Source organism: Cnephaeus nilssonii, assembly GCF_951640355.1.
Source record: "Cnephaeus nilssonii genome assembly, chromosome: 13".
NCBI lineage: Eukaryota > Metazoa > Chordata > Mammalia > Chiroptera > Vespertilionidae > Cnephaeus > Cnephaeus nilssonii.
The window spans coordinates 34,016,975-34,039,162 of NC_137084.1; the positions used below are offsets into that span (position 1 = coordinate 34,016,975).

At 41.0% G+C, this 22,188-nt stretch overlaps 2 protein-coding genes across 19 annotated transcripts in view; one reads left to right on the forward strand and one right to left on the reverse strand.

Annotated features, from left to right (window-relative positions):
• Nucleotides 1-13,842, forward strand: part of BTBD10 (BTB domain containing 10) — a 69,229-nt gene extending 55,387 nt beyond the window's left edge. For 4 of the 13 annotated variants that reach the window (XM_079787743.1, XM_079787742.1, XM_079787737.1 and 1 more), the window contains 3 exons: nucleotides 7,223-7,420; nucleotides 10,141-10,251; nucleotides 12,785-13,832. In XM_079787743.1, coding sequence (XP_079643869.1) covers nucleotides 7,223-7,420; nucleotides 10,141-10,251; nucleotides 12,785-13,095 — 620 coding nt within the window. In that variant the 3' untranslated portion in view covers nucleotides 13,096-13,832. Of the gene's footprint in view, nucleotides 1-7,222; nucleotides 7,421-10,140; nucleotides 10,252-12,784 lie in introns of all 13 variants that reach the window. The other 9 variants (XM_079787739.1, XM_079787749.1, XM_079787748.1 and 6 more) reach the window with 5 other exon arrangements.
• A 451-nt stretch (nucleotides 13,843-14,293) lies between these two features.
• BMAL1 (basic helix-loop-helix ARNT like 1) overlaps nucleotides 14,294-22,188 on the reverse strand; it is a 106,619-nt gene continuing 98,724 nt past the window's right edge. For 2 of the 6 annotated variants that reach the window (XM_079787734.1, XM_079787731.1), the window contains 3 exons: nucleotides 21,870-21,963; nucleotides 15,890-15,992; nucleotides 14,297-15,205 (listed from right to left, as the gene is read on the reverse strand). In XM_079787734.1, coding sequence (XP_079643860.1) covers nucleotides 15,045-15,205; nucleotides 15,890-15,992; nucleotides 21,870-21,963 — 358 coding nt within the window. In that variant the 3' untranslated portion in view covers nucleotides 14,297-15,044. Of the gene's footprint in view, nucleotides 15,206-15,889; nucleotides 15,993-21,869; nucleotides 21,964-22,188 lie in introns of all 6 variants that reach the window. The other 4 variants (XM_079787736.1, XM_079787732.1, XM_079787733.1 and 1 more) reach the window with 4 other exon arrangements.

Sequence of the window (22,188 nt, forward strand, 5' to 3'; positions counted from 1 at the left end):
GGTTTATAAAAGACAAAAGAAGATAAGGCCACTGTTTTCATGCTTGTAGTATAGTAGTGAAGACAGATAAGTAAATTGTATTTTGGTGTTAGAGGAAGAATAGAGTGTTAATGAGCTTGTAGGAACAGTACCTAACTCAGGTATGGGGGCTTGAGGAAGCTTTCTGGAGGAAAGGGAAGAGGAAGTCTGTTCCGAGCAGAAGGAATTGCATGTTCAGAGGTAAAGTTAGTACAGGGAAGGACTGACTTCTCAATCTTCTGTCATGGAACTTAATGTAGTGAGGGAAATCTGTGGTTTATAGTAGCTCCCCAACTAGGCTGTAGATTTCTTCAGTGTACACATTCTCTTCTTAAGCAAGCACTGTAACCCAGAAGAGGTTTTGAGAACCAGGGTTGAATTCAGGAATGAAGGCCTAGGGCTAAAAGAAATGAAAATACAGTGGACATGTTAAGTTTGAAATAACCTTTAGACACCCAGATGGAAATGTTGAGTGGGACATTGGTAATATATGTCTAAAGTTCAAGAGAGAAATGAGTCATCAATATGTTGATAGTATTTAAAGAAAATATTTTTTAAAAGTACACACTTATCCATAAACTCCTTTTTCAAATAATAGGACTTTATGGATCAAAGTGAGGATTTGGGCCTTTTTATTCTAAGAGCAGAACAAGCTCTGAAAGGTTTAAACTAAGAGACACATAATTAGATTTGGCTGCTGTGGGGAAAATGAATTACAGTAGTTCCCCCTTATCTGAGGGAACTGTATTCCAAGACCCCCAGTGGATCTCTGAAACCTCATCTACATACATACATACATTTTCTGTTCATGTCTTCCACCCACAAATTTCATGCCTTTTAATTAAGTATTTATGATGACCCGTAGCTGTAACTTGCAATTTGAGGTGTAACAACAAAACTAGCATGAATTTCTTTTTCCTTTTTCATAATTTCACAGAAGATTCGTTCTTACCATAGATCTTACCAACCTCAGCATATGATTTTTTTTTTTCTTAAGAACTTTCACCTTTTCATTTAAAGGAAACACTTCATGACTTTTCTTTGGCATATCTGAATTGCCAGCATCACTATTCTTGTGCTTTGGGGCCATTATTAAGTAAAATAAGGGTGACTTGGACACAAGCACTGTGATACTGTGACAGTGGACCTGATAACCTAGACAGCAACTAGTGACTAACATGCAGGTAGCGTGTGCAGCGTGGATATTCTGTACAAAAGGAGGATTCATGTTCTGGATTGCACAGAGCTGGACAGTGCGAGATTTCCTCATGCTGCTCTGAACAGCATGCAATTTAAAATGTATGAATTGTTTCTTTCTTTTTTTTTTTAAAGAGTTATTTGAGCCAAACTGACATCATATGCCAGGAAGCAAGATTTGAGATGCTCTTAGTATTTTCCATTTAATATTTTTGGACCATGGTTGACTGTGGGTAACTGAAATCGCAGAAAGTGAAACCATAGATAAGGGGGTACTTCTCTATAGAGGGCAAAAGCAAATGTTGGGGAGTTTGATTAGAAGGTTTTACAGTAGTTTGTGTGAAAATTGATGACTTGGTCTGTGATGGGGGCAGATGTGTTCTGTTTATTGCTATTTAACAAACCATTCCAAACTTAGTAGCATCAAGTATAATCATTTTTGTTCTGTGGGTCAAGAATTCAGACGGTACAAAAGAGGTGGCTTGTCTGCTTTACAATGTCTAAAGCCTTATTCTTGTGAAAAATTGAAGGGCTGAGGCGACTCAAATGCTGGGTTCAGCGAGAACTGTCAAACACAGTTCCTATATGTGGCCTCTTCATGTGTCTGGGGCTTCTCCAAGCCTGGAGACTGGGTTCAGAGAGAAATCATTTGGAGAGTGAGCAATCCCTACACCATGGCAAAACTGCAAGTCATACACCAACCATCATCTCTGCCATGCTCCGCTGGTTACAAGCAAGTCAGTATAACCAGCCTAGATAAAGGGGAAGAGAATTAGACTACACCTCCTGCAAGGAGCTGTGAAGGTCGCATTGCAGAAAAGCATGTGGCATACGAGAGTTGACAGCTTTGCAAAATATCATCTTCCAGAGAAGGAAATGACATAATTCAAGATGTATTTAAGAGGTGAACTTCATTGCACTTGGGGAATGATTGAATTAAGAGATGAAAGAGGAATCAAGGATTCATTCATTTATTCCACAACTACGTAAGTGCCTGTGCCTGTCAATGCCCGGCACTCTTCTGAGATGATTCTGAGAACTTGAGTGGATGGTGATGCTATTTACTGATTTTGAAAACACCGCAGAGAGATACAGAGAGAATTCAATTCAATTCTGGATATATTGAGTGAGTTTGAAGTAGGTGCCTGTGAGGTGGCATCCAAGTGGAGGTTTCCAGAAGGCAGTTGAATATAATGCATTTAGACTATAGAAGGCAGAATATTCATAGAATAAACTTGGGAATTGTCAGCATAAAGTGAGAGGAGAAAAGAACTTAAAATTTTGCACACCTTCGGGGAGAAAGAGTTGGCAGAGGTGACTAGAGAAAAACAGCCAAAGAGGAGGAAGAAAACTGGAGCATTTTAAGGACGAGGGGGAGATTCAGTCGAGAGATCAAATAAGATTGGAATCAAAAGAGGTTCATTGTCTTTAACAATCTGAAAGTCATTTGAAGACTACAGTGAGAGCAGTTTTGAGGAGTGTGGAGGCCAGATTGGAATTGTTTCAGAAATTAGGTCAAAGAGAAAGTGTTCATACACCTAGGAGTTTGGCTATAAATGGAATTTTTTTTCCATCTTACTATTTATATATTTAAAGCAAGTTATTAACAATCATAAATGAAGACATGTAAATGTATTTTCTACATATAGATTTGGTTTGGAAAGTAATTAGCAACATATTGCAAAGTAGTTTTAATTTTGTAACAATATGTCTCACTATTAATAATATGGGCATTGCATTCCATTTCTTTATACCATTAAAATAATTTGTAATTCAAGTGTAAACATCCAGCATCATCTCCTGGAATCCATATCATACGCAATTGACAACATACAAATGGATTGTATTTAAAATAATCCATTTCTGGTCATTAAAGCTAACATTTGCACAGCACTTTAGAAAGTAGTGGCACATACAGTACTTTCATAAGACCTCTCAGGGATGAATATCATCATACCCATTGTAAAAGGGCTATACCAAGTCTCGCAATTTCCACTCAGTGTACTAATATGAAGAATCTATATCATAAGTTGTGATTGAAAATCCACAATTATAAATATTTAGAATCCCAGATTTTTGACAAATTACATGAAAAGCAGTTGGTTAAAGATATCTAACAGTTTAGCTACACTATTATTGACACTTCCATGGCAGTGATTAATGAAACATGCCATCATATCCCCAAATAATCAAAGTAGATAGTTTAAATCATAATTCTGATCATTAGCAATATGATTAAGTCAGCTACCATCATGGATAATTTGCCAGCTTTATTCATCTCGTATTTCTGGAAGAGGCTGAATTCCCCCTCCTTCATGGCCACATCTTATCTTCCTGAGCTCCATCTCTTACCTGGCTCTGATAAAACAGTTTCTGTCCCTTTTCCTCCCAGATCTAGAGTTAGTAATGGCTTCCTACTTTTACTAGTACCTGGATACTTCAACATTCATTGCTACTTCCCTTAACCATGTGCACAGCTCTGAATAGTCATTTGATTAATTTATCTTTTAAATCACACCTGAGTCTTATGTTTCTTAATGGTACTCTGACTAATGGTATTCCAGTCCATATAGCTAAGCTTCTTTTATGCCCATGGTAAAATTACTTAAACAAAAGATTGCATACTTTATCTTAAATTTTATGTATTTTTACTAGAGGCCTGGTGCACAGATTCATGCAATGGGGTTCGGCGGGAGGGGGGTGTCCCTCAGCCTGGCCTGCGCCCTCTCGCAGTCTGGGACCCCTTGCTCCTTACTGCCCACCTGCAGCAGAGGCGGGAGAGGTTCCTGCCACCACAGCTGCGCTTGCCAGCCATGAGCCCGGCTTCTGGCTGAGCAGCGCTCCCTCTGTGGGAGTGCACTGACCACCAGGGGGCAGCTCCTGCGTTGAACATCTGCCCCCTGGTGGTCAGTGTGCATCATAGCGACTGGTTGTTCCACCGTTCAATTTACATATTAGGCTTTTATTATATAGGATAAAATATCCCAGAGGGGGGGTTAATCACCAGTATTTATAAAGTTGTGATTGAAAATCCACAATTAAAAATATTTAGTGGCAGTAATCAAACCCAGGACCCTTCGGTTTGCAGGCCGACACTATCCACTGAGCCAAACCTGCCAGGGCAAGAACTAATTTTTAATTCCCAAGGACTCTTAAATTTGTGCAACCTTGAACATCTTCCAAGATCTTTTTATCTAGAAGGACCATATTAATTAGTTTAAATGGAATTTTAAAAAAATGGGAAGCAGCTAGCCTAGAGAGAGACATGGTTAAAATAATGGTATAGATGGTTAATCAATCATTTATTATATTACTAGAAGCCCGGTGCACGAAATTTGTGCACAGCGGGGGGTTGTCCCTCAGCCCAGCCTGTACCCTCTCCAATCTGGGACTCCTGGAGGGATGTCCGACTGCCCGTTTAGGCCCGATCCTGGTGGGATCGGGCCTAAACGGGCAGTCGGACATCCCTCTCACAATCCAGGACTGCTGGCTCCCAACTGCTTGCCTGCCTGCCTTCCTGATTGCCCCTAACCGCTTCTGCCTGCCAGCCTGATCACCCCTAACCACTCCGCTGCCAGCCTGGTTGATGCTTAACTGCTCGCCTGCCAACCTGTTTGCCCCCAACTTCCCTCCTCTGCCAGCCTGGTCACCCCTAACTGCCCTCTCCTGCAGGGTTGATCACCTCCAACTGCCCTCCCTTGCAGGCCTGGTCCCTCACAACTGCCCTCCCTTGCAGGCCTGGTCCCTCACAACTGCCCTCCCTTGCAGGCCGGGTGCCTCCCAACTGCCCTCCCCTGATGGCCATCTTGTGGTGGCCATCTTGTGTCCACAGGGGGCAGGATCTTTGACCACATGGGGGCAGCTATATTGTGTGTTGCAGTGATGATCAATCTGTATATTACTCTCTTATTAAATAGGATAGAGGCTTGGTGCATGGGTGGGGGCCAGCTGGTTTGCCCTGAAGGGTGTCACAGATAAGGGTGGGGGTTCCCTTGGGGTGTGGGGCGGCCTGAGCGAGGGGCCTGTGGTGGTTTGCAGGCCGGCCACGCCCCCTGGCAACCCAAGGGGAGGCCCTGGTATCTGGAATTTATTTTCCTTCTACAATTGAAACTTTGTAGCCTGGAGCGGAGCCAAGCCTGGGGCTCTGGCAGCCATTTCTGTGGCAGTTAATTCACCTTCTACAATTGAAACTTTGTAGCCTTAAGCGGGGGAGCCCGACCAGGGTGTGCGGAAAGCTTTGCTTCCCCTGTTGCTGCCGGCAACCCTGGCCTACTCTCTCAAGCTCCATTCTGCCGCCATTTGTTTGAATTTGTTTATCTTCTATAATTGAAACTTTGTAGCTTGAGTGGAGGCTTAGGCCTGCAACGGCTATGGAAAGCTTGGCTTGCTCTGTTACCTGGGAAACCTTGTTCTCTGTGGCTGTAGCCATCTTGGATTGGGGTTAATTTGCATACTCGCCCTGATTGGTTGGTGGGCGTGGCTTGGCTGGTGGACGTGGCTTATGTAGCGGAGTGATGGTTAATTTGCATATTACCATTTTATTAGAGAGGATAATGATGTATTACTAATAGTTATATAATTAGATAGCATGTTGTAGAGGGGATACACCCCCTTGCGAGATACAGATTTGAGTTCTAGTGCCCTTCTCTAACCTCCTGGTAGAGCCTTAGGTAATATATAGGACATTGTCATTGAAATAGGAATAAAGGAAGAAACATTAGGTCAGTTTAGGTGAGTTTGTGTGGCTGTGTATGTTGAAGTTGTTCATTATGTCTATACTTAAAGAGGGTGAGGTGTTTCTTTCACTTTTCTCAAGGGACAGAGCTGTATTTTGCTTGACCTTTTGCCTTCCTTATCTCAAGCCAGGTGACCCTTCTCTTCTAACCCCTCTTCCTACACTGAAATATTAATGCAGTTTATGAATAATTTTCTGAGAAAGAAAACATGTGGGAGGTATAATATGGGAGCTATTTAGTCTATATTGATAATCTGAAAATAATCCTTACTATCTTTAAGATATAATCCTATCTAATAAAGGGAATATGTTAACTGACTGCCATGCATGCCCTCAAAGATGGGGTGCCCACAGCCACAAAATGGTGGCGCCCAGTCCCCTTAGCCCCGCTGGAGTCCCCCAGTCCCCACAGCCCCCCAGCCTCCCAGGGCTGGCCCGAGGTGCAGGCAAGCCTCGGATGGCGGCTGCCCAGCCGCCCAGGGCCGCCCGAGGCTCAGGTAACCAGTGCTGGCCGAGGCTTGCGCTGCTGGCAGTGACAGCAGCAGAGGTGTGATGAGGCGTCGCCTTCCCCTGATCACCGGGTCGCCTCCCGCCCCTGAGGGCTCCTGGACTGTGAGAGGCCGGTCTGAGGGACCTCCACTCCAGTGCATGAATTTTCATGCACTGGGCCTTAGTTGCATATACTGATGGAAGTCAACATGATGTAGTAAAAAAAAAATGGCTGGGGGTGGGGGCAGATTTAATTCTGACTATGTGTAAAGTAGTTTTGTAACCGTAGACAGATTATTTCATGATGTGTAAAATGAAGGGGCATGTTGTTGCATGTCTTTATTGGCCCCTTTTTGCTGTGTAATTCTACAGTTCCATAAGAACTCTTCCTAGGAAAAGCTTTGTTTACTAAAGAATAACCACAATATTGTCTATGGCAGTGATGGGGAACCTATGACATGCGTGTCAGCACTGACACGCGTAGCCATTTTTGATGACACGCGGCCGCTGAGGCGGCCGCATGCCGAGGATGAAACATTTGCTGCTCCTGAGGATGAAACATTTGCGAAATAATGTTTTTTCCTCAAAGTGACACACTACCCGAGTTATTCTCAGTATTTTGGCGAAGTTTAACACACCAAGCTCAAAAGGTTGCCCATCACTGGTATGGGATCTAAAAATAGATGCTGAACTAATCTGATGTTATGTGTGTTGCTTCTGCTCTTCTTTTACTTATCAGTCACCCCCAAAAAATCAAGAAGTTTTTTGTGGGTTTCATTTCAGGTGCCCTAATGCATGAGTTATCAAATGATGGTGCTCGTAGACAGTTTGAATTTTATCTAGAAGAAATGATCCTGCCTCTCATGGTAGCTAGTGCCCAGAGTGGGGAACGAGAATGCCACATAGTGGTGCTTACAGACGATGATGTGGTTGATTGGGATGAAGAGTATCCACCCCAGATGGGAGAAGAATATTCACAAAGTAAGTATTGTGACATGTTTCCTCTCTCTTGAATCATTATAAATTCTCTATTTTTTATAATATTGATTAAAGGACAGTTTTTATAAAGAAAATGCATTGAACTCTTAACTATACCAGGAGTCTGCAGACTGGCCTGTGGGCCAAGTCCAGCTTATTGCCTGTTTTTATAGTTTTCTGTATTGTCTATGGCTGCTTTTGTGCTACAGTGGCAGAGTTGAGTAGTTGCAATGGGGACCGCATGGCTCGCAAAGCCCAAAATACTATCTGGCCCTTTACAGAAAAAGTGTGCCCACCCCTGACATACACAGAAATGGTCTACTCTTTGTTGAATATCTGGATGTTGATGGATTTTTTTTCTTTGAATTTGGAAGCATCCTAGAGAAGTAGATCCTGGGGTAGTAGATCATAAAAAATAAGCCGTTTTTAATTTTTATTTATTTATAAATATATTTTAATTGATTTTGGAGAGGGAGAGAGAGAGAGAGAGAGAAACATCAATGATGAGAGAGAATTATTGATCGGCTGCTTCCTGGATGTCCCCTACTGGGGATTAAGCCCGCAACCTGGGCATGTGCCCTTGACCTGAATTGAGCCTGGGATCCTTCATTCTGCAGGCTGACGCTCTGTCCACTGAGCCAAACCGGCTAGGGCTAAGCTGTTTTATTAAGGTGAATTTTTATTTGTATATAAAATGAGGAGCTTCAACACAATGATTTCAAGAATGATTTTAATTTCTAAGATGTTCCTTTTTAAAAATATGCATTTGGAGGATGCAGTGATCCTTCAGAAAGCTTGGTGGAACTATAGTTAGGTATTTCTGACCAAAACAGTGTGTCTTGAGCAGCAGTGACCAACTTTTTTCTTACTGCACTTTCAAACGTTTTCTATTAGAGACTTTTGATTTTTTTTGTTAGAAAATTTCTTATATTCATCTTCATGAACCCAATAGAGTATTTTTGACCAGTTTCATAGACTGAGAAAAAGAGAGTAAAAAAAAAAAAATCATTTGAGGAACTAGGTAAAATAGCCCAGCATCTGTAAGTCTGTGTTGACTAAGTAAGGATTGGGGTTTAAATAAAAAGTATAGGAATATAGAAAATGCCAAAACCCTTAAATGATTTTATTTTCATTTTACTTATTACCCTTTCTAAAAACAAAACAAAACAAAGTAGACTCCAAGTGGTATTCTTTTTGACTTCTAAAGAAGATTTTCAAAGATTGTTTTTTTCACAAATATTGGTAGCACTTTTCAGAGTTTATATTGAGACATTTTCATTGCATGATTTACTTAGATATTAGATAAGTGATTCTTTTGTGGACAGTTGTAGTATTAGACATTTCTGTTGTTATTTCCTCATTCCTAGGCCCTTTGCTGACTCTGGGTTTCTATATAATATGTGGAATAAAAAGTTGAATAAAACACAGGAAAAATTAAAGGTTACCAAAGATTAAGAGAGATATCTAAATGAACAAACTTATAATTTGTATTAGTTTTCAAAAAGTTTGATTGAAAGAGTAGAGCCAACATAGAACACAGAAATGACATTCTGGTGATGAGAGGTTATAATATACCTGGCTTTTCCTTAATTGTGAGCTTTCCATTTCAATGTGTTTTTTTGTTGTTGTTGTTTTCTTGTTATCTTAAGCTTTGAAGCTTAAAAGGACAGAAAACGTTTTCACTTAATTTGTCTAAATGGTTCATTTTGTGCCAAGATATTCCAACCTAAAAGAATATTCATTTGAGGAGACAGAGGTAGCCTCTTCACGCCCGATTTTCCTAAATGTGACATTATGACACCATCCATTCTGAAATGTCAAAAATATGTATCTTAAAATATCAATAATCTTAAGAGCGTAGTTAATAATCACAATATACTCCATGAGTAACATCTGTATACGTATTTTTCTTTTATTGACTCTTAAACCAGCATGTTTGGTTTGTGAGTGTTTTTTTCTTTTTTTTTTTTTTTTTGAAAAAAAAAAACCTTTGCAGTTCACCTTTTAAGGGAGATAACTCCACCTGAAAGAGAGAAGGCGAGGAAGGCCCATCAGTCTAACTCCCTGAAGTTCCCAGCACATTTGGAAGACTCAACATGTTGTCAGTGGAATGTCTGTCCTTTGCAAAGCCAGTTTGCTCTAAACAGACTAACCTAGGCAGAACATGCTCGAATCTGCCATTTTTAACATCAGTTTTAAATGGGGCTGTTCGCCTGAATGGAAAACATTTGTGGGGAGGGTCTTTGCCTTTTTGGGGAGTTAATAGTTGCTCAATCCATGAAATGTAAGATGTATCCATTTGGTACTTCCTAACAAGGCGTTTGTTTCCTTCTCAGACAAGGCCTTGTAGGCATCATAGCAAGTCCTTTAACTTTGCCTGCTGGAAAATGTGATCTTGATATCTTCTTTCGGTTCTCTGATTTGAAGAAATTTGGGCAGATCCTCTTCCAATAAGTTTATATATGATATATCTTTCAGAAGGAGCTTCTTCCTATGGATTGGGTCACCTGATTGATTTTAAAGCTTTTCTTGTTTCAACTTCATTGTTGCTTTTACATTAACTGTACTGAATTGTCCTGTCATGTTGGCTAGTCGTCCTTTGGCATCACTGCATCCACTATGTGGGCTTTCAGGGTTGTGAGCCCCATTTGATTATCAGAATAAGTTTCTTATATTCAAGTACTTTGATTTTAACAAGAAAATATATATTTTTTTGTTTTCAGTTATTTATAGCACAAAATTATACAGATTTTTCAAGTACATTGAGAACAGAGATGTGGCCAAATCAGTTTTGAAGGAGAGGGGTCTTAAGAAGATTCGATTGGGAATAGAAGGTAAGACATTTTCATTATATTTTGTTAATTTGTTTTGGAAAAAAAAAACCACAAGGTTAAAAATTGGATTTCATTTAGAATATAGTTTGAATACTTTGAGGAAAACTCAGATAAATGATTATATCAAATGATCATGTAGTAGATCTATTTATGTTTGTAATAAGCTTTCTTTCTGAGAAAATAAGCCATTAGAAATTTTTATTCCACAGTATTCCCTAGCAATATGAGAAATATGAATTATCTTTTCTGTTACAGCTTGCCCTAGTGATTTTTTTACTGAGCCCGTATGTTTTTAGATTGCTTTTTACTTTGACCTAAATGAATTTTTCCAGATGCTGTGTTAGATGCCTCTTTTATTTTAAAGTCCCCTTGTAAGAGTAAAACATCTTTCTTGGCATAACATGGCATAGTGTAAAGAATAAAGATTTTGGAGCTAGATTGCTTGTGTTCAAATCCTGTGACAATAATTGTATGATGTTGGCCAACACACTTCTCTGTGCCTCAGTTTCCTCAACTAAATACTTGATAGGGTTATTGTGATGATAGAATGAGTTGATACATGAAAAACACTTAAAGCAGTAATTTCTCAGTATATGTTTGTGGTGGTGATAGTGAAGATAATGGTGTTGATCACTGACCCAGTCAAGTTGTTGGAGATCACAATACAGCAGATCCTCGAACAATTTTGTTTTGTCATTTTGTGACAACATTGGTGAGATATTGTAGGAACTTGACTCTTGTTTATATCTATTAGCCTATGGCAAAATTGGTTTCATTTTATCATTTGCTTAAAGTCACAAAATCTATTGACAACATCAAGTGAAGGCTGAGACATGGGGAAGATTGCAGAAACAGTCTTTGCAGGAAGAAGAAACTTTGGGCTTAAAGTAGTGAAATTGCTGACAGTTTTACCAGTTTGTGTCTTCTGTCATTTGCAAACATTGAGATTTAACTGCTTGATCTTAGAGCTAGAGAGAAAGCCACTGGGAGCTACTTTAGATTGGGAAGACAAGGATGGCTTCTATAATAAGGTGGCATTTTAGTTGAAGCCTGATGACAAGTAGTTTGGAACCAGGTTATAAAAAGCTTTATATACTATGCTACAGAGGACGGACCTTCCCCTTTAGGGCTGAGAAAAGTATTGGTAGTTTTTTTTAGCAGGATATGATTACACTTTTGTTAGTGTTGTGATTTTGTGTAGAGAATAAGATGAGATGGGAACTTTAAAGACTTACTAATAGCCCCAGAGGAATCCAGGACGAGGGAATACAGATGGAGATCTTTCTGATCTCTCGTTCTGTCCTTCAGGTGGTAGTTGGCTGAAGTGTGAAATACAGAGGACATTCTGCAGAAGGTCTTTAGTCCTGCTTGCCCTATGCCCTCCTCACCTCAACGCATACACACACTCACTTCACACATGGCTAAATATATACATTACCTACCACTGCTGCCTATATAGATCCCCTTATGCAGTAAGCATTGAGTTCCCATTATGTGAGGCCTATTTTTTTCTGATTCTAACTATGGCCCATGGGCCAAATCCAGTCCATTGCCTGCTTTTTATGAATAAAAGTTTATTGAAACATAAATATGCTCATTCATGTATTGTCTGTAGCTGATTGCACTTTACAGTATAACATAGTTGAGATAGCAACCGAATGGCCCACAAGCCTCAAATATATATTTATTTTCTGGCCTTTACAGAAAATGTTTGCCAGTCCCTGGTCTAAACTAGCAATTCTTGCTAATAGGAAGGAGGAAAGGGACTCTTAATAATTTCTAAGGATATTATGTCTTTGGAGAATTGCCTTACCTGGTAAATAACCGAAAGTTTCCCAAATCTTACTAGTTAGTTGTTTTCAGTGATTATGATCCAAGAGAAGGAATATATAATTAGTTAGGAAAAGCTGCTTTGGAATTGGCAATCTAGATGAACTGCTTGGTTGTTGGGAGTAGTAGCATTAAAATATATGGGATTAAAACATTGGCTTTGCTTACCTATGTGCAGAAGTATCTAGAACCAGTGAAGCTGGAGAGCTCTACAGCTCTTTTTCATTTAACCAGAAAAGGAAAGAAAAAACCCAGAGCAAGATGAAAATATGATTTAGGTTTAAGGAAAGTAGAAGGCAAATGTGGCAGTAAACTTCAGGTCATGAGGCCAGATAATTCTGTGAAGGGAAGGAAGGGTGCAAGAATAATAAGAATACGCAGCTGGAGCCCAAGATGTACTAGATTACATACCATTTTACTTGGGACCCATCCTTTACATGCTCTTAAAGAACGTTTTTCTGGTGGCTGGTGTCTTGAGTAGCTGAGAGAGGATGGCAGGCAGTTTTGTGAATTTCAGAGTTTTAGTTTCTGGCTGTTGAACTGATGACTAAAGGAGTGGAATATTGGCTTTTCTTTGTTTTAATATCTGTTTGTTCAGGAGTACAGCAGAAAAGCCCTCTTTAGATTAAATTGGATGAGAGCTGTGGGGTCCATGTATGTGTGAGTATGTATCTTCAGTTTTTAAAGCCCCTCTCTCCTCCAGGTTATCCTACCTATAAAGAAAAAATAAAGAAAAGGCCTGGGGGCCGCCCAGAAGTGATTTACAACTATGTCCAAAGACCCTTTATTCGAATGTCCTGGGAGAAGGAAGAAGGAAAGAGTCGGCATGTAGACTTTCAATGTGTAAAGAGTAAATCTATCACCAACCTTGCAGCAGCTGCCGCAGATATTCCCCAGGACCAGCTGGTAGTCATGCACCCAACTCCGCAAGTGGATGAGCTGGATATTCTCCCCATCCATCCCCCTTCCGGCAACAATGACCTTGATCCTGATGCACAGAATCCAATGCCGTGATGCCGATGTTCCTTGAAACCATAGCATGCTACTCTTCACGGTGACGTTGCACTCTCCTCATTCTGCACTGCAAGGCCACTCTCTTCATCATGAGATGCACATAATGTTTAGGATATTGCAGTGTAGGCTTTTTTAAAGACCAAAGGTAGCTGAATGGTTTTTTAAATGCATACAACTCTAGCATCCTGAGGTTCCAGTTATATAAATGTATTTGTTTACCAGTAGGTTTGTGAAATTGGTTCTTTGTATGGGGGGGACAGTCCTTTTTCACACATTTAGATCTTTTCAGAAGTGGTGATGGAAATTGGCAGCTGGGGTACTTTCAGTCTAGATTGATATGTCATACCCCAGATAAAATGCAGAATATTACATAGTTGCACTTTATAAATGGTGGTTAAATGGAACTGTTGAAGCCATTTTTATAGTTGTGATGCACAATGTAACTTTAAGTGCTTCTATCAAAGTATTCCTTCAGTAAAATGTGTATCGTTTACTGCCCATGATGAGCAAAAAATAAATATTTATCATTGGGCTTATTTGAGTGATTAGAATGAAATTCAGTGCCCATATCTTAAGAGTTCAGTTATCTCCAGTGCCGACTTCACCCTGTTAAGAGTCACACGCAGGGAGTGTGAACATCAGGGGTGGTTTATTATCCAGTCTGCCTTACCCTTAATCTGTTCACAGATATTTATTTACTAATTTTTTTCATAAGAGTTATGGGATAGGAAAATGAAGTGTTTGCTCTTCATTTACTAAATGATTGTAAACTCGAGTTTTTCATCAAAATAAAATTCCATTGTTTTAATGTTTCTGATCAACTTTATAACCTTGACCATTTTTAGTCTCATAATTAGCAGACTTCGTGTCTTCCTGATGTCAACATAATTGGAAAACAAAGCAGCTCATGGAACTCAGATTTGGTATGTGTGTGATGAGGCACTTAGATTCCCTACTAATCAAATACTATAAATCCAAAACAACGTTAGATCTGAAAAGATGTCCTTTTCTAGTTCAGCCTGATGTGAAGGGTGAAATACCTTTACTAGATCGTACAGTAAGTTTCAGAGCCAGTTTCTGATACGAGTTCGGTGCTTTTTCCATTTTTACTCCGCAACCCAACTGAAGAAGGAACCAGATGTAGTCAGGTACTTTGAAGCTGGGGTTACAGTGTTGGGAGTCATCCAGCTTCGGGGGGTGGGGAGGGGAGTTGTAACAGAGAAGCCAGTTTGTTATGTCTAGGATTGAATTTTGTGTAACATCTGTTCTCACAAAAATTGCAGTAATTTGGAGATTAACTACTTCAACAAAATAGCTAAGCTTTTAAGATAGGAATGATGCCAGTTCCAGAACTGGCACGGGTCATCCTTAAAACCCACTGGAGAAAATTGATGAACCAGCCCTGTAGCATGTTTTTCTAATTATTTGAAATGTGAACAGTATTTATAGAACAAGGGAAACATTTATTAAAAATATTTAACTGTCTAATACATTATACTTTAACCCATATTTATAGTAAAGGATTCTTACAAGGAAGAATAAACAGCTTTATGATACAATTAGTATAAGAAATATCCACATGGGGGACTTCTTTGTAGTGTAAAAACACCATACATCTGAAATGACCATTTGCATATAAAAGCTACCAATGATGCTTCTGTGCACAATGATTAAAAAATTCAACACAAACAGAATCCAAAATATACAATTAATGCAAGCTATCCACAGCTAGCCCAATCAATGATGAGGAAATACTGGAGCAGGCTTAGTTCCACTGTGTCTGAAGTTACACATAGTAAGATTGACTTGTATCAATGGCTCTGAGATGGCTTTTATGAAGACAGTACATAAAAGCTGTTCTCTCCTTACCCAGTAAGCTTCACAGACTGTAAAGCTCCACCAGTAATGCACTTTGATACTGTAGCTGTTGCTAAAGCAACACGTAGTGTTTACAGCGGCCATGGCAAGTCGCTAAAGTCAACAGGGCCACCCAGCCCAGCATCTGCTTCCAAGAGGCTCATTATGACAGCCATTGCTGCTTCATCGTTACTGGGACTACTTGAGCCTTGATCGTTGTCTATCATGTCTATGCCTATATGAGGGTTCTCCCCTGTGGGAAGAGATAAAGACTGGTTAGTGGTGATTCCAAAGTGTGTTTGCCTTAGTAAGCAATTCCTAAGCACACGTTTATCTTAACAGTAGAATGAGAGCAGCTCCTTTTGGTGCTATATTGCCATATACATAAACTTTTTTAACTTTGAGTTTTTGGAGGGAAAAACCAACTTTTTAGAAACAGTACTTCAATAATAAAGATTAAAAGCATCTGAGTTGACCTCAATTTAATTTTCTGATAAAACCAATTATAAGGATGGAGTTACATAGGGAAAGAAATAGGAAGGTAGGGATTAGGAAAAGGAGATCTAGAAAGGTAATTATAGAAAAAGATGGGTGGGATGGGAGAAGCGGACCCTTCATTGCTAAATGACCTTTACTACCCTCTGCAACACATACTATCACCCTTTTAGGCTTCATCTCTAAACCTCTGAAGAGGTTATGCCCTAACATGGTGGAGAAAGTCTGTGTCTAAGCTGCTGTAGTCTCCCGAGTTCAGGAACAAACTTGGATACTCCATCAGAACTCAACTTTGAAGTAAAGTTTTAAATAAATTTTAAACTTTGTTCTTATCAAATTTATCTAGAACAAGTTTTTTGTTTGGTACATTTACATTATTAAAATTGACATGTCAGATGTGTTGCAAACTTACTGTCATGGAAATGAATAAAATGCCACTTACCAAGAATAGAAGAACTATCAGAATATGGATAACCTGGGTGCTCCTGAGCCTGCCCTGGTAGTAGGCCACTGGAAGGAATGTCTGGAGTCCCTCCATTTAAAATCTACAAACAAAAGTGAAGTTTTCACATCACCAATAGTTTCAGTCAGTATATGCTTACCGAGAATCATGCTGAAAAAAAGCTTCAAGTGGCTTCAGTTTCCTATTGGATGATTTCAGACAAACTGTTAAGAATGGTCACAGTAAGAAAAAAACAAACCACAACGCTCTCCAAAACTGTTCTTTTCTCTTCATTAGATTCAGCCCACGCAGGCAATTTAAAAGCTAAATAAAATCCCTAGAGCATTCAGTTACCTTGGATCATGCTGCTCACATGTTTCTTTAGGGCCAAGGACTAAACCTCAGTGAGCCCAGCTGGGCAGTTCCCCTGTAAGGGAGTAAAACTTATTACAGCAACAGATGTTGCTGAACATGAAATAAGAGCCTGTTAAGAAACTGGGAAGAGGCACAGCTCCGAGGAATCACAAATGAAAACAAAGTACTAGAAGTAAATCTCTCTGCACCAGTTAACTACAGGTCCCGCTTCCAGTAACCAGTGGTTTAAGTTCTTAAGGCCCTGAAAAGCATTATTACTCCTCAGTAGCAGAATTCTCATTCTGTCTGCCTCCTCTCTCCCCCACCACCCACCGCTTCCTTCCCCACTGAGTCTCATAGAAAAGCACCTGGAAGAAGTATTTGGATGCAGGTGAGGGAAACTGGTACTTGAATTTCAGGAGAGGTGGTGATTTCAGGCCTTGCCAGTAGGTGGCATTACAACTTTCTTATCTCTGCAGTTCAAATATTTGGTCTAGAGACCCCTTTACACAATTTAAAAAATGAGGACTTCAAAGAACTGTTTATGTGGGTTATATTTATCAATGTTTAGTATATTTAAAGTTAAAAATAATAAATTCTTAAAATAATAAACCTATTACATGTTAATATGAATACAATTTTAATGAAAAAATAACTTCCAAAATAACAAAATTAGTGAAGGGTCTTGATTTACATTTTTAAAAAATCCAGTGTCTGCCTTAGTAGAATTTGACAGGATTCTCATATTTGCTTCTTCATTTAGTCTGTTTAGATGTGTTGTTTGATTATAGTATATGAAGGAAATCTGGCCTCCTAGTTATATAGTTGGAAAAGGAAGGTATATTTTAAGTTTTTTTTCAAATAATTGTGGAATTAATCTTTGATATTACATCAAAACTCAATAAGTGGAAATTTCTCAAAAGGTTAGCTGCAATGTGGAATCTGAAACCACATCAGTGAAGTTTTTATATTCCTGTTAAAATCCATTGGTATATCCATCTTAGGATGGATCTTTTTTTACCTCTGCATGATTGTAAAACACCTTGCTTTGGGCGCACTCTCTCTCCCTGGAGCATGCCTGCACCTTTTCCATCCCCTCCCCCACTGGTGGGTATCTCCTAAATCAGTGATGGGCAACCTATTGAGCCTGGTATATCAAACTTTGCCAAAAAACTGAGCATAACTCGGGTAGTGTGTCACTTTGAGGAAAAAACATTATTTCGCGATATTTATAGTTTAAATAACATAAATGTATAATTGTTATATATAATTGTATTTAATAAACCAAAAACTAAATATTTAGTGCTGACACGCGTGTCATAGGTTCGCCATCACTGTCCTAAATTCTAAGGGACCCCATGAGACTGCAACCAGGGAAGTAATGGGCATTGGCATCTTCCCAGGCTTAACCCCCTGAACCCGTCTGCAATGTTCCCCTTTCTCTGACTTTCCAATGAGCTGACAGCAGTCCCTCCTGTTGCTTCTTCTGTCCTAAGCCTCTCCTTGTTTCACTGCCCCCAGCTTTAATAAATTTATTCTCAAAATCAAAAATAACCTTGCGTTACTGATCATTTGAAAAATACCGTTTCACCGTTATACAAATCTTTCAAATGTTGACACATTGACACATTTCATTGTACAACATCAAAACATCCTAATCGTTAATAATACCTAAATCCGCCCGAGCTGATTTGGCTTAGTGGATAAAGCGTTGGTTCGATTCCAAAGGCAGCACATACCTAGGTTGCAACCTCGACCCCAGGGCACGTGTGGAGGCAATCAATGAATGTTTCTCTGTCTCTCTTCCCCTCCCCTCCACTCTGTAAAAATCAATGGAAAAATGTTCCGGGCGGGGGTGGGGAGGAGGGACTAACAAAATAAATACCTAAATCATCAGAAATATCTTTTAAACAGGTTCTTACTGATTTTTAGAGAGAGGGAGAGAGAAACATCAATAATGGGAGAGATTCATTGATCAGCTGCCTCCTGCCGGCTCCCTACTGAGGATCAAGCCAGCGACTCTGCATGTGCCCTGACTGGGAATTGAACTGCGATCTCCTGGTTCATAGGTCGACGCTCAGCCACTGAGCTGGGCAGAAATATTTTTTAAGTTTTAAAAAGCTGTTGAGCTCAAAGTAGCAGGTGTGTTTTCTGAAAATTCTAATTTTTGCTTGAAAGCTGTAATTTTATCATTGGCAATAAATACTGTCAGTTGTTTTCCTTGAAGTCACAGGTTCACTTTATTTTCAAGGAAATGTACGCATATACCTAGGTCTGAACGGCCATAGTTTACAATAGGAAAAATAAGTGTTCTGTGAAGAAAGCCGTTCATGCAGCTCAGAACTCACACGGTCAAAGGGGCTTTTCAATATATTTTATTGCTTTTTTACAGAGAGGAAGGGAGAGGGATAGAGAGTTGGAATGGATCAGCTGCCTCTTGCACACCCCCTACTGGGGATGTGCCCACAACCCAGGTACATGCCCTTGACCGGAATTGAACCTGGGACCTTTCAGTCTGCAGGTCGACGCTCTATCCACTGAGTCAAACCGGTTAGGGCACTCCATGGTTTTATAAGTTATTTTTACTGCTTCATTAAGGACATTCTTAAATGAAACTGTCTTTAAAATGTTTGTTGCTTTCTTCATTTGAGTATATGGCAGTGAGAAAATACAACTACCGCTAATGCAGTTTGGTGTCACTGCCCTCATTTTTGCAAAGGCACCAGCAGTTTTACCCAACATGGCTTTTGTACTATTGGTTCACATATCAACACAGTGAGAAAAAAATAACCTTCTAGCCTTATTAGGAAGAGAGTGCGGACCTCGTAGAGCCCTGAAAGGATCCACAAACAAGTGAGGTTTTCACATCACAGACCACACGGAAGGCCTGGCTGCTCTGTGTGGACCTATTGCCTCTGGAGCCCGGACTCGCCTGGAAACTATGAGGCTCACTTGGCCTCCCCTTCAGCTGAACCCGACTGACACAACTGGCAAGCTAACCGGCTCATTTTGGACCCGCCAAACGTGAAAGTGACCGAGAAGGGCTGGAAGCATTGTGGCTCTAGTGTACTGTTTACTGCTGCTGTCATTTTTAACTCTATCTTGTTCAGTCTACTTGTATGAGTTCTGCTGCTGAGGACTCAGAATACATTCAGAATTTCTTCTCATACCCGCTTTTATAAGATCAAAGAAAAGGGACTTTTTTTTTAAAGAAATGCTTTAAAAATACTTGGGGCTTTGTGATGCTGAACATGCTCTTTCATCTCCCGCAGTTACTGGTGTAAAAAGGAATGAGAAGTCAAGAGACCCCAAGGTAGTTTGGAACCAGACTTATTAAATGCTGGGCTGTATCTTTCACACTGGGGAGCCTAGATTTTGTTACCTATGAAGCTGTGAGGGTAAGATGAAAGAATGTACTTAAGCATTATACTGGATTGATATAGTGCGATTCCTGGTAGTACCAGGAAGTCAAGTGCCTAAAAGTTCAAATGAGAAGTAGAGGAGGGGATCGGGCCTAAGGAGAGAGGGGATCCCATATGGAGGAAGGACCCAGGAATGCAACAGAACAGCCAGGAGCACAGCCTGCAGCCCAGACTTCATCTCATCAATGCTATTTGTTGTTAGCAAAGGTCAGGCACATTCACATATCTATAATAATAAAAGTGTAATAGGCTAATTAGACCTGACGTCCTTCCAGAAGAAGCCAGGGCTGCGAGGGAAGCCCAGGTCCCGGGTGCCAGAGGAAAGCTGGTGCCGGCAGCCGGGGGAAGGAAGGTCTACTCTTGCACGAATTTCGTGCATTGGGCCTCTAGTTATTTCATAATAGGAGTTCATGCATAAAGCTGCTGGCTGTCCCAACCTATATTAGCCTCGTTAAAAAGAAAATTAGGACTTAACACGTTAAGTGCCCAGTCTGTTCTGTCTTCCGGACGCAAAGTATAGTGTCAGTCACCGGTGACTTAACGTGTTAAAAATTTTGCAGGATCTCAAAGCTAGCATAGGCTTCAAACCCAGGTCTACCTTTGACCATGCTCTTACCCATTCATTTATTGACTCTGAATCCTTTTTTTTTTTGGAGGGGGTCCTTATTTCATACACAAACTCCTATAATAATAAAAGTGTAATATGCAAATTGACCAAACGACCGAACAGCAGAACGATCATCCAGACGACCTTACTATGACACCCACTGGCGCCAGGCCAGCCAAGGTGGGTGCCATGCGATTGGTCAGGGGCCCAGCCATCGCCCCATGATCTCCCTGCAGAGGGAGGCCCAGGCCACCAGAAGGCAGGGTGATCCATCAGTCAGAGGGCTCCATGATTGCCCCAAAGAGGGAGGCCCAGGCCACCGGCTGATGGGCTGTGGTGGGTGGGGCCTCCCTCTGCAAGGTGCAATCCATCACCCCAAAGAAGGAGGCCCAGGCTACCCCTTGGCAGCACTGTGGCAGGTGGGTGGGGCCTCCTTCTGTGGGGGTGATCCATTGAGGAGCCCCGGCCAGGTGGGTGGGGCCTACCTCTTTGGGGCGATCGATCACGGGGCTCCCGGACTGTGAGAGGGCACAGGCCGGGCTGAGGGCCCCCCCAACCCCGCCCCCAAGTGCACGAATTTCGTGCACCAGGCCTCTAGTTTATATATAATAGAAATGAAGTTGCCCTGGTAGAAGATACATGTCATCTGTGGCCTTTTTTTGGGGGGTGGGGGGTGGCAAGATCCTTTCAGGGCTCTGCAAGGTCCAGAAGACTCATATACGATAGAAGTGAAGCTGCCCTGGTAGAAGACAGGAGTTCTGACCTTCCCTCTTCTCACCAGTGGCCCTGCCCCATCCCACTGGCAGCACCACAGCTCCTGCTACCTGAGCCTTGGAGGAGCCCAGTTTTAAAAACACATGTCAGTTTGTGCTTTATTAGTCCCATCTATGTAAATTACTAATACTCTTTCTCTCTGTATGTGTTCTGGAAGATAGGGGAAGACTGTCTAAAGATGCTGGCTGGCCCTTGAGTCAGCCTAACATTATTAACATCAAGCATCATAAATGGATTTATGATTTACAATGAACATGGACCTAGACTTGGAACTTCTGACAAAGATGAAACAGACGAGTCGTTTCTAAGCCTATGTCAGTGTAGCCCTCTAGCTAGCTCTTTGTGAGGGCTGGCGACTGAGCAACTGCGCGCACCCGCTGCCACGCCACAGGAAACCCAGGCGGCGGATCCCCAAGCCCTGCAACTGCAAAGTCATGGCTCGCCTTCTGAAGCCCTGCTGGTGGCATCACTGTTTCCAGTCCCTGCACTATACACTAATGGCATTTTTGCCCTTGAAAACTCCTGGCAGGGAATCGGATAGTTTTCTATGTGTGGTACTCACTAATCCTTCCCTCATGGGAGCATAGTTCCCCACTCCTTAGAATAAGCTCTCAGCTTTCCCCACTCACATGCAATCAATCCTCTAAGGATGCCAGCAAGCCACTCTAGCTCTACCAGCATGCTTTGTACCTAGCCTCACAATTGTGCATTTACCATACTCAAGGAGGAAAAATGTTTCAGCAACCACAATTGTAATTATATATTCTCACCCCAACATTTCAGAACCTGGGCAAGAGGCTCTCTAGATTAAGAAGGACCTTACCTTCTTGCCTCCTGGGGAAGAGGCATCAGGGGGAGGTGTACTTGTGATGTTCAGTGGGCTGGAGCCACAGCTGGAAGGCGAGGACCCTCTTATCCTATCAGAGAAAAGAGGAGTCAGTTACATTGCCTTTCCCTTTTTTAGAGAGCTGTGTGTGTGTGTGTGTGTGTGTGTGTGTATGTGTGTGTGTGTGTGTGTGTGTGTGTGTGTGTGTGTGCGCGCGCGTCAGGGTAAGACAAAGGATGAATTGGCAAACTTTTTCTGTAAAGGGCCAGAGAGTAACTACTTTAGGCTCTCTAGGTCACAATTCTCAACTCTGCCA